Source organism: Taeniopygia guttata, chromosome 13 (assembly GCF_048771995.1).
Source record: "Taeniopygia guttata chromosome 13, bTaeGut7.mat, whole genome shotgun sequence".
Classification (NCBI taxonomy): Eukaryota; Metazoa; Chordata; class Aves; order Passeriformes; family Estrildidae; genus Taeniopygia; species Taeniopygia guttata.
In genome coordinates this window covers 7,343,734-7,361,225 of record NC_133038.1, presented here as the reverse complement: position 1 = coordinate 7,361,225, position 17,492 = coordinate 7,343,734, and the positions used below count along the sequence as shown (strand labels likewise).

Here is a 17,492-nt window from a genome sequence, read left to right as displayed (position 1 = left end):
AGTGCAGTTTAAGGATATAATCTACAGGAGGGGAATCTTGAGCTCCATTCAGGCATTCAGGGTGACAGGCAGCAGAAGTGTCCACTCATGAAGTATCTTAATTTATTAATGCAACAGAATATCTCCAGGACTGGTGGGCAGTGATCACCCCTGAGGCAGGGGACAGCCCTAGTGCATCACTGAGCTGCTTTCTAAAGTCATTTGGGAAGGAAAAAAAGATGCAGAAGTTCACTTGTGACCAGTTTTAACCAAATATATAACAAGCCATAGGAAAAGAATTCTGCCTGATTGTCATTTTGCCTTCTTTTTTGGGGCCAAGTTGCTCAGGACCTGGTGACATAATTATTGTCATTGTGGTGGTCTGTATGGGTGGCAGGGAGGCAGCGGGACCCTGGGGCTGCCCTTCATCTGTTGGCTGAGCCATTGCCTCCACACGAGGTCACCAAAGCTATTGCAAGTCTAATATTTCAGGGATTCTTCTGGACTGCAGTTAGTGCCTCCCTGATTCAATGTCCCATTGTAGCTCACCAGAGAATAACACAATTATTTGGATCAGTTTGGAAAGTCACTCGTTGAATTGTTGGGCTAGAAGAATAGGCTGAAGGCAAATGTTCCTGACTTGGAGGTATTGGGGGTATTGTTCCAGGGAATGAGGCCACAGTACCTCTGTGCCATTAGTGTCCATTTTCAGGATGATTTGTAACTAACAATGGCTTATTGTACTTTTCTTGGGTCTGTGTCCTAAAGTAAACGTTCCTTTGGTTTATATAACCTTTTTGCCATTTTCTTCTCAGGTGTTTTTGCAGAACATGCTGTTTTAGTCCTGTTTAAGTGTTACTTGGTTATCCTCAGGGATAAGACCTGGATATTTTTTTTCTTGTGGACTTTGGCAGCCTTTCACTTGGACTGTGCTCTGACCGCTGGCTTTTGCAAGCCTTTGCAGTAAAGCTGTCAAGAGCCAACTCAATGGCATTATCTTGGCACAGCTAAAGCCTCCTCTGTGCAGCTCATTGTCTGGTGGCACCAAAGGCAAACAAGAATTCAAGGAGGCACGAAGTTGAGATTAAGTCAGAGCCATCGAAGGAAGCAGCCAAAGGGGTTAGAGGACAGAGGTTTCCACACAGGACTCAGCAGTAGGTTTCATGTCAAAGTACATAATGGAATAAATCACTAAAACTAGGCCAGGAAACGGGAAAAGCCTGACATTGGAGTTTAAATATCCCCCAGGCTCAGGGGGTGTTTTATGAAGCAATATAACTATAAAAATAGGGCAGCCTTCTCAGGGACAGCATGTTTTTTTGTGCCTTGGAGTTATTTTTCAGCTGTTCCATGGTTACTTACTGAGTGTGTGTTACTTAGATGATTTTTTTTCTGCTTTGTATTGGAAATGGCCTCAAGTTGCACCAGGGGAGCTTTAGATCAGATGTTAGGAAAAATTTATTCATAGAAAGGGTTGTCAAGCACTGGAAGAGGCTACTCAGGGAAGTGATTGAGTCACTGACCCTAGAGAGATTTAAAAGATGCATAGATGTGGTGTTTCATGACATGGCTTAGTGGTGGCCTTGGCAATGGTAATACTTGGACTTGATGATCTTAGAGGTCTTTTCCAACCTAAACAATTCTGTGATGAGGCGAAGACAAGCACATTCCAGAAGGAGCATTGAATTTTTGTGGCTTAGGAGAGAGGTAGAACTATACCAGGTTTCAAGTGCCACTAAGAGACTTGAAAGGTGGTGTTGAGGCACAGTGGACTGAGCTGGGTGCCTGCTTGGGCGCAGACAGAGGGATGGGTGGGTGTTTCTGTTTCCCACCACAGTAAGAAGTGACAGAATAAAGTTGGAGGGCATCTGGTCCATTCTCCCCAGTCAAGAAGCCCCCAATCACCTTATGAGCTCTGCTTGCCAAACTGCAAACAGCAGCCATCGCTGTGTGGGTGACAGATGCTTTAGTGCTGCTCAGCCTGCTGCTCCATCCCTGCTCAGGTGCAGGATGCTGCAGAGCACTGGGGCTTTTTTACTCAACTTGAGCTGCCTGAGAAGCTTCAGAATAGTCAGGTTTGTCTCAAAAACCATTTCACAGTCATGCTGGGAAAGCCTGGTTTTTAACCTGGAAAGGAGCACTGAAAGGATCAGATGCAAGCACGGACTTAGTCCTGCTTTGGTGGACTCTTAGTTTTGCACTCCTGCCATGAACAGAAGCATTATATCCTCAGTCAAGGATGAAGTGAAGGGAAAAAAATGACTTTGCAGAGCCTGCTATGGCTGCAGCATGAGGCATCTGAAATGCAGCTGGTGCCACTGCAGATGCTGCCTGGCAGCTGCAGCTCTGGGCAGGGGGATGGAGCTGCCAAGGCTGGACCAACTTTGACGTGTTTCACACTGATGCCGATCCAGCCTCAGGATCTGTGACCTGTAAATGTACCAGAACATATCACAGAGGCCATGTTTTAAAAATATAAACGTCCTCTCTCTTTCCGTGTTTGTCTGACTTATCTTTATAGCGTTATCAATGTTTTCTGAGTCTACAGTCATTTTTCTTGCAACACAAAGAGGGGGAAGAATGAGGCGAATCATTTAAATTTTGATTGATAAGTGGAATGTAGAAAACAATACTTAGTCCTTTTATATTGAGCTGGGAATTTTTTTTTGTCTTTTATCAGCACTCACACATCTGCAACTTGAAAAAAAAGCCCCACAACTTTTCCTTGAGCGTGGCTGTACCTAAACTTCCTTCAAACCCGTTATCTAAAAATCTGTGCCTTTCAAAATTTTGTCTGCTGATAATTTGCCTTGGTTTAGCTGTTTTTTCATGTGCTGCATTTGTTAGTGAGGCATGTGGATGGGCTCAGACACTCTGTCACTCTCTTGAGGGATGCTGGAGAGTGACAAGGCTCATCCCACTGATTTTTAAATATTCATTTCAGAAGAATATTTAAACTATTTTTAAAGCATTTTTATAACCATATGTTCTTCAAAAAAAAAAATCCAAAAATAATTATTCAAACTCATTGTATCAATTGCACTATCCTATTTAACTGACAGTTGGCAAAGAAAATAGTTTGGGAACTTAAAAGATTTCTTTGGACCTCTGAGTTAAAAAAAATATATAGCCCTATTATGCACCCATTTCATCCATCAATATGTTCACACTCAGACATGTTCGTTCTCTGGCTGCAATTTAATGTTTGATACAGTTTTATTTGATTCTTTGCCATGCCCTGGGCTCTGGTTGCGTGCTCTCCCCGGATCAACGAGTAGAGAGGCAAAAAGCAGAGAGCAGCAGTGGAAGAAGCTTCTCTCCAGCTGGCAGACGTCCACACAGCCCAGGAGGGGTTTCCACATTTTCACCAGCTGAGGTGAGGCCCCGTGATTTTAAACATAACATGAAACTGCAAAGAATGAGTGTGCTGCTTCCTGCCTGTTTTTCATGCCTAGAAGTAAAATGTTAATTTTGTTCAAGCCCCCTGAAGGATGAGGAATGTTTGGAGGCATTGCTTTGAGCTCTTTCTTGCATTCCCTTTAAAGCTGGGCTGCAGCCCATGCCCCAGGGCCATTGCTGAGGATGGCCAGTCAGGGCCCCCTGACCAAGTGCTGGAGCAGATCTGTGGCACAGATGGTTCCACTTACACCAGTGAATGTGGGATCTGTGCCTATAAAGTGTCATTTCAATGGAAGGAACATGCTTTCTGAGTGACAGTTCCCTAGCCCCTGGCCTCTCCTCGTGCTTTTCCAATTTATCCTCCTTTTCTCCGTCTCCACTTGCTGTTTTTGCTTGGGGGTAAATCATGAAGATTTAGCTGAGAAAAAAAAATAGCTGAAAAAAGTATCTGGGGTGAAAATTCAAATGATGCAGCACATTCAGATGGCAGAGGTTTGTTGACTGACAGGTTTATAATAGTCAGAGACAGTAAAACCACTTCATTGTTGGTGATTAACTGGGGTGAACTCTCCATCACTTGCATCATTTGGGAATTTCATGTACATTTCCAGCACTCGTGTCCCTTTGGGAAAACAGTCACACCGAGTCTCTAATGGCAGACTTTCCCTTCCCCAGAGAACGTGGGGCACTCAGGGCCTTGGGAGCAGCAGTCCTGGCAGTGACTAAGAAGGAAGGCACAGGAAGAAGCAGCCTGAACTCCCATTGCTCTCTGTGGCAGCATCCCAAGCGGTGTCAGCCGGATGCTGAGCAGGCAGCGCAGGATTGGACATAAGTGATGCATACACCTTCTGTTGACATTTTATTTGGCAGTGATTTAACACGAGCTTTCTAATATTGCTGTTCTCCACAGGCTGCATTCCAAAGTAGGAAGGGAAGGAGTGCAAAATGATGCAAAATATAAGACAAGTAGGAGAAATATTTCTTTGCTATAGAAGCATTCACAAACAACCTCCACTGACAGCAGCAGGAAAGTGCAGAATAACACGTTTCAAGACCAGAAAAGGAGGCACACAAAGCCTTTGCACAGATCAGTCATTCAGTTCTCCTGAGATAAGAATGTTTTGTCAGATTGCAAATGGGGCAGTGCCCAAACCATGGGATGTAGGGGCCCTATGATCATGTATAATACAGCAGTTGCCATGCATATATAACTTACTAAGTAAATACCTGTTTATTTTGTGTTACTTTGCTACTGCAGTAGTTCAGAGAGGGTAGAATTCCTGCTGTCTACCTCAGTTTTACTACAAAACAGTAAAATCCTGTAATTGGACATCCTGTGCCCTTCTGTCAGCACCAACTGCGTTTCACCCATGTCCAGATGCAAAGAATCAGTCAGTGGTCTCATTAAAGCTCAGCTCTGCAGAATAAATGAAATTGTTGCCCTTTCTTCTGATGTTAATAATGAAGATGTGTTCAGTGGTTATGATGCTAATAGTCCTTCAGCAACAGAAATTCTTTCCACCCAGTTCAGCCTCTCCCAGCCAAGTGCTGAAGCTATAGCACCGTGATATATCCTGCCTCTCACCCTCTCCTCCCTGCTGTTCCCACCAGGAAGAGCAGTGAATTTTCATTCTGAGTGTATTGCACCTCTCTCTTGTTGCTGCTTTATTCACAAGATCATTCTTAAATACCAAACCCTCATTTATCCCATATCCCAGGGGCTCCTGGTTTTATTCCCATACAGGAAAGCAAGCACCTTCACTTGTCTTTTCCAAACAGTATTCCTTATATGCATTTTTGCTGGTTTGTTGGTTGATAAGATGAGACCTGGGGACATGTTTTTGTCTGGTGCTCTGCTTGCTTCTGTTCTGCACCATCCTGTGGTTTCACATGGAAAAAGAGTTTTGCATGGGGACGTGATCCCCTGATTTTTTCTTGGGGCAGAGTGATGCCTGCAGGTAACAGTGGCCCTCCTGATTGCTTCCTCCCACATGGGATTTGTGCAGGGGAACATACCCTTGAAATGTTTATCTAACTTAACCTCCCCTTTACAACAATTCCTCTGCTACATGTCACTGTCTGTATATAAACTTCTTCCCCCCTGGTTCCCCCAAGTTGGGCAGAGCCTTAGCCCACCCTGTTCTGAGCTCACATGAAGCAAATCCCAGATCTGGACCCAAAGGGCTCAGTTACATGGATGATTGCAGATATAATGCTATTCCAAAATGGCTTTGGCCATTTACCCAGGGAAATTCTCCCTTGGTTACCTCCTGCTCCATGCAGAGTTTAGGAAAGTCACTCCTTCTGGACTCTGATCAATTGCATTTACAGCCAGACCTGCCCAATTCCCCAAATTGTGTGTTACTTCCAAGAGGAAGGAGATGTAAACATTGAAGGTTAATTACCCTCTTGTCAAGAACACTTTGTGATCTATAGACATATCTGTCAATCTTACAAAGCAGAACTGAGGGGAGTGAGCACTGGAGGCATGTCCCCATGATAAATTAATGAGACTTGGCAGCTCAGTGTGAAGAGATGATCCCTGTGCTTCATGTGAGACAATAACCTGGCTCCCCAGCCAGCCTGGCCAAGATTCTGTGCTGCAGTCACATCCGGGATGGTTATCCCTCTGTAAACAAACTCTGCAATGCAGCTGTCCGGGGATCAAACCATCTTCCTTGAGGCTTTCACTTTCCTCTCTGCTGCTCAATGTGCAGCAAGTGCTCATCCCAACCACACTAGATCACTTTTCCCAGCCCTGCCTGTCAGTCAGTTAAAATATCTCAGTTCTGCTCTCTGCCTCTGTGGCTGTGACACTCCTTGGTGGGGCACAGAGCTGCCTGAAATCCGAGGGGCACAGCCACAGTCCCCCTGCTCTGTGCTGTTCTGGTGATGCGAGTGCTGCTACACGACTGGTAGTTTGAAAATGTGTTCAACTATTCCCCTGGTTTATATAACCTCAAAGCAATTTGCTTTCATAGCTGAACATGCTTATTCGTTCTATTTTAACTGTGCATTGAGCTATAAATAATGTCTCATTGCAGATAAGAATCTATTGAATTTTATTATCTGTTTTGCTACCTTTGGAAGATTTTCTTCAGCAGGAGACTTTCCCAGCCCTGGCAGTGAAGTTGCCTGATTGATCTGTCCTGCCAGGCAGCCATGAATGGTGTCAATCCCAGGTCAGCTGCCACTTCCCTGCAGCCACCTCCTCATTGCTCCTGCTTGGGCTGTGGCAAAGATGAGACGAGTGCTCAGTGATGCAGAGCTGAGATCACTGAAGTGTTAGGGAAACTGATTAAAGCAATGATTTCCCGTTCCTCTGATCAGCTGCAGGTTAATACCTCTGTGTTACCTCCAGCCCACCTTCCCTGCAGTGCATTCACTTCAAAGAGCAATAACCTGGGTCAGTGTCCAGCCAAATTGTGTTGGTTGCTGCCTCCTTTTTCTGATGTTCATTGTAGCATTGTCCTGCTTCCTCATGAGTGACTTCTGCCTCTGCAGTGGAGCCCTGGCCTGACATCCTTATCACCCAAAAACTTCTCAGAGCTGGAGCAGAGCACGAGCTGGGGAGGTGAAGGATGGAGATGTGTCCTCAGAGCTGCTGCTGCTGCTGCCACCCACGTCTGGTCCAGGCTGCAGCACAGCAGGGAAGTGGATGATATTTTGGCACCTGATTTTCTGTGATGCAGATAACTTTTCTTGAGATTCAAATGCTGATGTTTTCTGGAGAATGGTAGTGGTGGCAAAGTGCTGGGCTCATGAAGAAGTGAGGAGACTTGAAAATCATTGAGAGCTAATAATGTATTAAAATTTGGATGGTTTATTGTGTGGCTTTATTTTAAGAATGATTACAATCCACTCTTTCTGATGTACATGTTACTGGTCACCCCCTGTAATAACATTCTGGGAGCTCTTTGTAGAGCTTACCTGTGACCCTTTAGAAAAGGCTGGAGGAAAATTCTGAGAAGGCTCTCCTGGGTCATAGAGTAATATGTTTTTTTTTTCTATTAATAACAACTATTTATAGGAGAGAGAATTATATAAGTACAATATAAATAAACTAATTCAAGTTGTAAGAGCTCTCCAGAGGTCTCTGGCTCAAGCCTTGATCAAAGCAAGGCCAAAGTCAAAGGCAGGTCAGGATGCCCAAGGCCTTTCTTTTTTCCGTTGGGTTTTCAATAGCACTGAGGAAGGACATGCATGGCCTCTCTGCTTTCTGTGCTTGATCATCCTCATGACAAGGAATGATTCCTCACATTCATTCAGAATTTAATCCTTTTGCCATACAGCTTAGAGAAGACTCTGGCTCTGCCTTATCTCTAACCCCATCAGGGAGCTGCAGACAGCAATGTGATACCAGGAGCCATCTATTCTCCAGGATGAAGAAGCCCAGCTCCTTCAGCTTTCCTGGAATGCCCTGTGCCCCTGTCACTGGGTAACCTGCCTGCCTCTGCTGGATTTGTTCCCATGTGTCAACATCTGCCCTTGTAGTGGGGCCAAATACATTGAATTCATTGCATAAGTAATGTGAAACCACGTTAGCCCTCACCTGCAGGGTACAAAGTTCTGTGCATGGTCTTATTAGCTCAGGAAAACATCCACTGGCATTACCTGGATCAAGTTCTATTTAATAAGTTCTTAAGCACATGGATATGTTTTGATAGCGAGATGTTTTTAATCATATCAGTGACTTTGTTTGCTTTATCGCTCAGTTCAAGTGAGGCCTTCAAGCACCAGGTAAGAGGCAGGGCTTCCATTTGTGCTGGACTGGTTTCTCCAGGCATGTGCCTCAGTGCAAGCAGTTATTTGCCACACTGTGGCCAAAAGAAAGCCAGAGATGAAAACTGCAGCCTGAATTGTGTTTAGCAGGAATTTTGCGGAGATTAGAGGCATTTTCATGAAAGAGCTGCAACCTGTCGGCATTTCCCACTTTTACAGCAGTTATTTGTTAATTAAATAGTGTGACAAACCCCAGGAGTGTTTAGAAAAGTGTATTAAATTATTTGCCATTTATTTATCAATGTGTTATTTATGCTGAGAAGTTGCGTATCTGCTAAGAAAATTCTTCACCCTCTGTTTTGATTCTTTCAGAGAATATGAAATCGATACTGAAAAAAAAACCTGTAATGGGAAATGTAAAACAAGAAATTACACGAGTAAATCAGAGAGGATGTTGTATAATCCTGCCCTGGTGTCAGCATACAGACTTTATGGTGCTCAGGACCGTAACAGGCAGCACCCTGAGGTGTGGCACTGTCTTTGCTTACCTGCGGATTAAAGAATCATAGAATTTTCGGGTTTGGAGGAGACCTTAAAGATAATTTTAGTCCAATCCCTCTGCCATAGGCAGGGACATCTTCCACTATCCCAGCTTGCTCCAATCCCTGCCCAGCCTGGCCTTGCAGACTTCCAGGGATGGGGCAGCCACAGCTTCTCCTGGGCACCCTGTGCCAGGACCTCCCACTAAGGAATTTCTCCCTAATACTTAATCTAAACCTACCCTCTTCCTGCTTAAAGCCTTTCCATTCCCCCTTGTCCTATCACTTCATAGCTCTCGTCCAAAGTCCATCTCCAGCTCTCTTGTAGGCTCTCTGCCCTCGTGCTGGCTGCTGCACACGGAGGATTTTCCTTTAGCCAAATGGTCATTAGCCATATGCTGCATCTGACTTTGAGGATTAGGAGACCATAATGAAGTGGATTACAGCAGATCAGTGGCAGGATTGCAAACCAAATCCTCTTCCTAACTGTTCTTCCAGGAGCAGCTAAGGCCTGAGCGACCTGTCCTGCAGCATGAGCTTAGCCAGCTGTGGGATTTTTCCATGCTGTTATCAGAGGTAGGATAACCTGGAGCTGCAGCCCTGGGTGGGGAGGCTGTGGATGCTGAATGGCTGCAGGCTGTGCAAGTGTCTGAAACCTGGGGACTTCTGGCTGTCGCTTCTGTGGCTCACCTAGGGGGTACCTGAGGGCCTCAGGTGTTCCCCAGTCACCATTTAATTGTTGCAGACTTGTGTCTCCCTGAAGTGTCTGTAGGTGAGAGAGAGAAAGAAAGGATCTGCTGGACATCCAACAGGCATTGTGGTCAGAGAAAATCTGAGTTGCCTGGGCCCAGTGCCAAACGTAGTGCTGAACCCAGGAGTTGAAGTGGAAAATTTTTCTCTGGTGTAACACGTGCCAGACTTTGGCAGGAAGCTGCTCTCCACTCATCGGGAGAGGTTGGTCTTGCCCAAAGGACAGCACTGTCCAGGGGTGGGGCTGCAAAGGCTGGTGAGGATGATTTGGGGAGGTCTTGACTGGAGGAGGCACTGGCAAAATCCATATTTAACCCAGAAAGATGTAGCCCCCTCCAACTCTTCAGAGCCTGCACAGGTAAAAGCAGCAGCTGTGACACATAGGGAGCAGCTCCACAACTCCTGCACATGCTCAGGGAAAAGTGTTTGGCTTCCAGAGATGCTATTCACAAGACACATCAGGGCAATATATCCTGAAGATGTGCCAAATCTGTCTGAAATATTCATGCATGCTCCCTGTAATTTATAGAAACAATCACAGCAGCATAATTATTGCAATGCTTCTCCCTGTGAAGAATCTCATCTCTTGGATGTGAAAATGTGACCTGCATATCCACACAGCCGTGCTGTGGCCTTCTGGGCATGACAGGAGAGATGATTCCATGCACTATCCAATATATCCATGTAAGGGTCAAAATATACCCTTCAGACTCCTGTGGTGGATCAGACAATAACATATTTGCTTGGGGTGAATTTCAGTGATTTCAGATGAATTTCATTTGTCTAATGGGTGGTGCCTGGTTCATTAAAGGCAGCAACTATAAAGCACCTTTTGCTCTGCATTTCCCATGGTTCTGAAGCCTACCCTGAGCACAATGCTCAGCTCCAATGACCCCCCAGAAAACCCCCAGTACCCTTGCCATTTTGAACCTGTGAAAAGGATGGAGAACAGGTTACAGGCAGAACCCACTCCTGCAAAATTACAGCTACTAAAACAGCAGAGATACAGAGCTGCTCCTAGGCAGGAGCAATTTGGAGATGACACAAAGGCTGGTGGTGTGAGACAGACAGGGAAATGGGGACAGATTCTATATTTTAAGTATCATTTTCTAAAATATCTGCAAGAAGAAAGGACCTACTGTACTTTCAGGCGTAGCTGGTGCAATGTAAATAGGTTCCCAAACCTTCAGTGTCTTTTGTTCTTCAGCTGGCTTGGCGGAACACTCTGAATCCGTGTGTTTAACTGGGACTGGGTCTGTAAATAAGTGCTCCCTGTTGCTAAGGTTCAAGTGACATTTTTAGTGGCATTTGACAGATTTTTAACCTGCTTTCAAGTCTTCTACTGAGCTCCTCTATACGCAGGCAATGAAACTGTAAAAGCCTTGGCTTTACTCAAACTAGTGCTAAAAACCTTTGGATTCACAGGTTGGACACAGTCCTGCCAGACTTGTCTGACGAAGCTTAACTGGTGCTGCTGATGGTTGTCCCTAGAAGTGATTATCTGGAAATTTGGGGAGAAAAACCCACCCAAAACCAGAAAGGAAAGCAGAGACTCAGCCTGGTCTGCAGGCAGGGTGGGAGTGCATCCTGCCTAAGCTGCTCCCTGATGGGAGATGTTGTTCTGCAAGAGACAAAGTTCTGCTCTTTACTCCCCTCAATATTTTGTGCTCCTTACATTTCCACTAGAATCCCAAAGAGATTTCTTTTGTCCTAAAGGCTGTTTGCTTTTGACCACTCAGAACTTGTGATACTTGTCTTGATCTATGAACCAGATGTCCAGCCAAAATCAATTGCCTAGCAGACGCAGACCATTACCCGAAAAGTCAAGACCTCCATAAATATTACCGGCCTCATTGTGCTGGTGACAGATTCTGCAGGTTGTTTTATGTTACAGTTGAACAGTTTAGCCATTGCATTTGTATATATTTGCAGGCAGCCCTGGCGGGAGCATCTCGTGGGCAGAGTGGGAGCAGGCAGCCTGCAGACTCCAGACACCTCCACCATGACCACGGCAGGGCTTGTGGTGCTCCTCTCCTTCGCGCTGTGCTGCGTCCCAGGTGAGTGACTCCCCAGGTGCCTGAGTCAAAAAGATAAGACAAAAGGATAAGACAGAGGATTCAAAGAGAGAAAATCTCCTTCAGAGGGCTCTGCTGCCTCGGTTGGCATCGTGCAGGTTGCAGGAGTGTATTTCAGGGTAGTCCTCAATGGCTCGCTGCTGTAGCTGATTGTTTGTCATAAATATAAGTAACAGCAAGTGGAGTTCTGTGCTGGCAACTTGTGCTGTTACACTTTGTACACTGATGTTCTTACGCCATTACACTGCTTAGACTTGTACAATTACAGCAAAATGGATGAATACTTGAAATAAGGCCATGAGAAGGGGGTCAGACCTCCAGTAACTAGTAAGGAAAATATTATAATGGCACAAGCAAGTTCTCTGCAGGACCCTGGCAAATTTCCTGCAATGCTCTTTCTGCTAATGGAACAGCAAGAGATGAAAACAAGCCAGACTCTGATGTTCTCACTGCATAGTCACAACTGATGAAATTACAAAGCCAAAGACATTTTTTTCACACTCGCCTTTGTTCAAATGCATATTTCTGTCAACAGATGTTGTATGTATTTGCTTATCCTGTAGGTGACTATTTGCATTTGTCTCTGTTGATTCAGGTGTATTTTCAAATACACAACAGCAGTGCTTTAGGGTCAAAACGGATATGTAAAAAGATAACGAAGGAAAAGCTCTTCTGTTTTCAATTAATAAATCTACATGTCTAAGAATAAAAAAAGAACAAAGCTGTTCAAAAAGGTGTTTCATCACAGCCAGCAATAAGCAATGCTATTATATTTATCAACATAAAGAAAAAGAATCATACATAGTTTATTTAGTTCAGAAAACAATCACTGGAAATCACTCAGCTTGGTTCTGCACACAGGAATTGTATATCCATATTTCCAGCTTCAGTTGAGGACTTATCATAGTGGCTTTTGTTCATTCTTTCTGCCTCTCTTTTCTTTTCCAGATACTGCCTTTGGGATTGAGGTAAGTGGAAGATTTCTTTCTGTCACCTTTCTCAAATATGTGGCCTGATAATGACATAACCAAAGGAATGAGAAAAACCTCCAGCCTGCAGGTGCTCAGCTGTTTTTCACCTAAGTGTGACACTTGGGTCACTTTAATCAGCTTCTACAGTGTAAAACATTAAATTATACTGCCCTTGGCTGTTGTATGTTAATAATGTTTTAGTGGTAATGATACAATATTTTTGGATTAATTGATTTTTCAGTAACTTTAGACTGGTCTAAGCTTTAAGATGGAAATACATAGCTGGTTCTAAACTGAAGCAATAGACTGGTATCAGAACCTACCTGAGGGCAACCTACTGAAAGACTAAAATACTCTGAGCTGATCTAGCTTCTTCACAGGTCATTAGTCTTGGTCCTCTGAAATCAAACATGATCAGTGTATTGAGAATGAAAAAGTAAAACCAGAAGTACAGTAGAGAGGCCACAAGAATAGAAGAACTAGGGACCAATGGAGAGCCTTTATGAAATCATGTCAAGTGAGCATGAGCGACCAGCACTGGTTTATCCCAGCAAAGGGATGCATGGTTTTAGCTCTTCCCTCCTCCTCCTCTTCTTCTGCTCTGTGGGGTCATCTCTGCAGGAAGGATTCAGCCGTTCCCTGATGGACCCACGGCAGAAGTTTGTGCTGTGGCAGTGAGGACTGGTTGTACCAGCTCAGTGTCCCACACAAAATGAGAGCTGTGAATGTCATAGGTCTCCTCAGCCTGTTGCTGTGATTGCTCTGGCAGGTGGACTGCAGTACATATCCCAACACCACAAATGAGGAGGGCAGAGAGGTGCTGGTCTGCAGCACGGCCGTCAGCTCCATCTGCGGTTCCGACGGTGTCACCTACGGCAACGAGTGCCAGCTCTGTGCCTACAACGCGTATGTTCAGCGTGGGGACGGCGTGGGGACGGTGTGGGGACAGCGTGGGGACCCCAGGCAGCACAGCTCAGAGCTCCTGGCAGCACCATGGCTTACCCATCAGTGCTCTGTCACATGTCACCTGTCAATTCCTTCAAAATGAGCTTGGCTATCACGGCACAGCGCTCAGGCAGAGCTTCAGTCACTGTGTCTTTCTTTTGCTTCTGTAATTTATTCAGGTTTTTACTTTTCTGTCTCAAGGAGTGGTCAGGTGATGGCTCTGAGAGCACATCTCATCACAGCAAAAGGATGGAGATGCTCTGCTCAAGGTTGCCCAAAATGGTCCTAAAGCTTCCCAGGGTTTTACATCTCTGCCAGCTACTCAGCTGGTTAGGGAGAGTGGCACTACCTTCTCAAATATAAAAGAAGCCTGGCCAAGAAAGAGTCAGCTTTCCCTTGTATTAATTCTAGCACCTAGGATGTAGCAAAACATCTTTGCTGAATTTCCTAACATGTGTCTTTCCCTCTGCAGAGAATATGGAACCAATGTCAGCAAAGACCACGACGGAGAATGCAAGGAAGTTGCCCCTGTAAGTTAAACCAAGGCAAAGCAAGGGGTATGTCCTGCTTCTGAGTGGCCAAAGGTGCTTATTGAAATAATTCAAACCCCAAACAAGAGTACAGATGAGCTGCCAGAATCTTGCACTGGTCTCCTCCAAGTGAACTCCCATCACAGTGACTGACAGAAAAGCTTTTCTCCTGCTGTGGTGGTGTCCTGTGTGGCCAGGCAGACACACTCACCAGACCTACTTGTGTGCTGTAAGCAAGGCGTCACCAGGGCTTTGTTTGTTCCCTCACCAGGTGGATTGCAGCAGGTACCCCAACACAACCAGTGAGGAGGGCAAAGTGGTGCTGCTCTGCAACAAAGACATCAGCCCTGTCTGCGGGACCGACTGGGTCACCTACGAGAACGAGTGCCTGCTCTGTGCCCGGAACCTGTGAGTACTGAGCACAGCAACCAGGGCCTGGCGCTCCTGGAACTGCTCTTTTGGATAGCAGGACTTCTTCCAAGGCCTTTTCTGTGAGGTGCTTAGACTTTGACCCTCCTCTTTTCCTCCTGACTAAACCTTCTTTTCCCCTGTGAGTAGAAGGAAAGCCAAGCCTTTGGTCTAGACAGAGAAGTAGAGGGCTGGCTGGGGGTCTCGCCCAGGACAGGATGTTTCTCTAAACTCAGTTAAAAGGGTCTTTGTGGCAGATGCTGCCTTGCAGAGGACAATTAACCCAGGGGGCATTGAGATTGTCACACAGCCTGTCTCCTCATCCTCCCTGAGCCCTGTCCCTCACATCTTGCTATAAACCAGCTCTCGGGCAGGCAGTGATGCCACCTGAGCTGGTCCCTGGAGCCTCATGGGTGCCACCTAAGCTGGATGCCTCCTGTATCCCATACATGGTGCCTGAGGCTGCTCAGCATTCCTGTGTGATGGGGTTCAGCAGAACAGGTTGCTTGTAGAGCTCCCTAATGCAGCTCTCTTCCCTTCCCAGAGAGGCTGGAACCAGTATTGGCAAGAGGGCTGATGGTGAATGCAAGAAGGAAACTGTCACAGTAAGTGAATTGGGTGATCAGGGGCTGGGTTTTGGGTGATTAGGGGCTGGGTTTTGGTCCTGCTGCTGTCAGGAAAAGCACTGCCAGTGTCTGCAGCAGCCCCCAGACCAGCAGTATCCTGCAAAAGTGAAACAGCTGCTGTGCTGCAGAATGGGAGAAATTTGCTTTCTCTACACGTAATAAAAGTTACTCATGTGAATGCCAGGAAAGGAGCAGGTGACTGCTCAGGAAGGGATGAGTAAAAGGATAGAAGAAATAGGGCAGAAATGTGGATAAGAACAGAGAATGGCTTTTGTGGTCAGCCCAATGGTCCTTCTAGCCCGTGGCAACTTGGTGCAGGGGCTGTGAGCATTGTGTAGGACAGAGTGAGAGTGCAGAATGTAAAGAGTGATTTCTACCCTAGGTGTGATTCCTGTGTAGTCAGTAAGCCTTGATAGATTTATTCTCCATGAAATTCCTCAGCCTCTTCCTGCACCCAGACACATTTTTATCTCCACAATGTTCCTCAGCAGGTGTAGCACCCATTTCTCCAGGAAACAGAATCCCACTCCTGCAGTATCCAGCTACATGCTGATCTGCCAGTTTTAAGACTCCAGGATGGATAGTGGACCTTTACAGAGGATCAGCACTCCATTTCTCCAGACACCAGTGTTTTTCCATTTAATTTCCTGGCCAGCTTGGGAACACAGAGCACAGCACCTCCACCGAGTGAGCTGCTGCTGCTTGGAAATGCCGTGACCAGGTTATGATATACATCTCTTCAAACAGGAAATTATGATCTATTTTTATATTATTAAATTCTCCTGGCATAGGAGATACTGACACCTTTGTTTATATCAGATGTGCAAGGAAGTTAATTACTTTTAGTAAGATTGGTATCACCAGCACTGCAGCTCTAGCTCAGGGTTCAAACCCTTGTGTTACTGACTCCTTCACATCAGACTCTTTGATTTTTATTTATTTTTTACAGGTTGACTGCAGTGAATATCCCAAACCTGTCTGCTCACTTGCCTACATGCCTCTCTGTGGCTCTGACAACACAACATACAGCAATAAGTGTGCCTTCTGCAACGCAGTCATGTATGTACAAATATGAGTGATGTCTTGTGTTATCAGTTGCCCCCTGTGGGCACAAGTTTGCACAGTTACTGCTTTTTTGTTTGCTAGATAATGTTGATTAGGGATTTGGGGCAGGAGGGAATGCCAGCCACCGTGTCAAGCATTCATTTCTTTTTTTCATTAGAGCATAAAAAAAGCTACGGCTGCTTTGTTAGTGTGAATGGTTTGAAGACCATTTAATCTTAATGGAATTTTTCTTGCATGTTGCAAAGGAAATGAAATTCCTTTCCTTTTGAAATACCACTATAGTTTCCCCACAGATATTTTCAGTCTTAGGAATGGGTTAAATTGTTTCACTCATGTCTTAATAATCAAATAGTAAATGGGATTATGAGTCTGCTAGTTCCTTGGCTCTGGGGCAGGATCCCATCTGACACCATCTCTAGGAGCCATCTAAAGGACAGATTATAGCAGACAGGACTCTGTGTTTAATTCATTCTTTCCTCTCCTTGCTTTCAGGGACAGCAATGGGACTATCACTTTAAACCATTTTGGGAAATGCTGAGTATCAGTGCCAAGAGAATTCATCACAGGGTCCCCGCTGGAAAATCCCAGATAAAGATCTCACCTCAGTTCATCTCACCCTCTGGGGAACTCAGCTCACTCCTGATCTTCTTTCTCAATAAACTAAATCAGCAACATTTCCCTGTCTTCTTTCATGTGTTGTCTCATGAAACATGGTCACGATTTGTTGAATGATGATACCGGGCAGAATAGGTTACGTGCTCAAAGCTCTGGGATAGAACAAGAACAACATCTTGCTCCCCTCCCTCTCATAAAAGGCAGAAAATGAAATACAGACGCTCAAAGCCCAGAGCTGTGTGTCTTTGCACATAAATGAAGTGTCCCTGCATTAGTGCTCAGACCCTTTAATGTTTGACATTGGAAAGGGCTGAAGTGGTGACACAGGAGGGTCTCTCCTAAGGTGTTCCTGGTGCATTTTCCTTGTCAGCAAAACCCAGTCACACCTCGGTGTCACTGCCCAGAGCTGATCCCTGGTCCTCACCTGAAGTGTTGCTCTCTCAAGGGCACTCTGTTGGCAAAGCCCATATTTCTCAGACATGTGCATTGTCTTGTTCATTTGTCTAAGTCCTCCAACTGACTTATTACCAGATTCTTCTCATCTTGGAGTCGTCCTTTAACACCCTTCAAGTGTTTTGAGATTAATGCCTTCCTAGGTGTGGTGCCTGCTCCTGCCTACTTGTCTTCTCTCAGTCTTCAATTACACAATGTTCTTTGCCAGCCCAAGGAGTATTTCAGCAGTGTTTCAAAACCCAAGGACAAAGTTTCCTTCTGTTTTTTGAGAGTGTGACCTGTCATTGGCATATTGTGCATGAAATTTATTTTGCTTTTGTCTTCTGTTTGAGTATTGAATTGGGTTTGGGTTTTTTTTTTTTTTTGGATCCACACAAGAGAGGCATAAATAAACTGGGCTTATCCCTTCTAAAAA

General features: G+C 45.2%; 1 protein-coding gene across 2 annotated transcripts; it reads left to right on the top strand.

Annotated features, from left to right (window-relative positions):
• The first annotated feature begins 3,128 nt into the window (after positions 1-3,128).
• LOC100220430 (ovomucoid) lies at positions 3,129-16,683 on the top strand. Of its 2 annotated transcripts, none has more exons than XM_072935278.1 (9): positions 3,129-3,355; positions 11,322-11,446; positions 12,413-12,432; positions 13,205-13,341; positions 13,853-13,910; positions 14,182-14,318; positions 14,863-14,923; positions 15,894-16,003; positions 16,502-16,683. In XM_072935278.1, exons 2-9 carry the CDS (start codon positions 11,392-11,394, stop codon positions 16,545-16,547), a joined length of 624 nt encoding a protein of 207 aa, XP_072791379.1. In that variant the 5' UTR covers positions 3,129-3,355; positions 11,322-11,391; the 3' UTR covers positions 16,548-16,683. The 2 variants fall into 2 exon arrangements, with proteins under 2 accessions (XP_072791379.1, XP_072791378.1); XM_072935277.1 differs by lacking the exon at positions 3,129-3,355 and adding an exon at positions 6,170-6,293.
• The last annotated feature ends 809 nt before the right edge of the window (positions 16,684-17,492 follow it).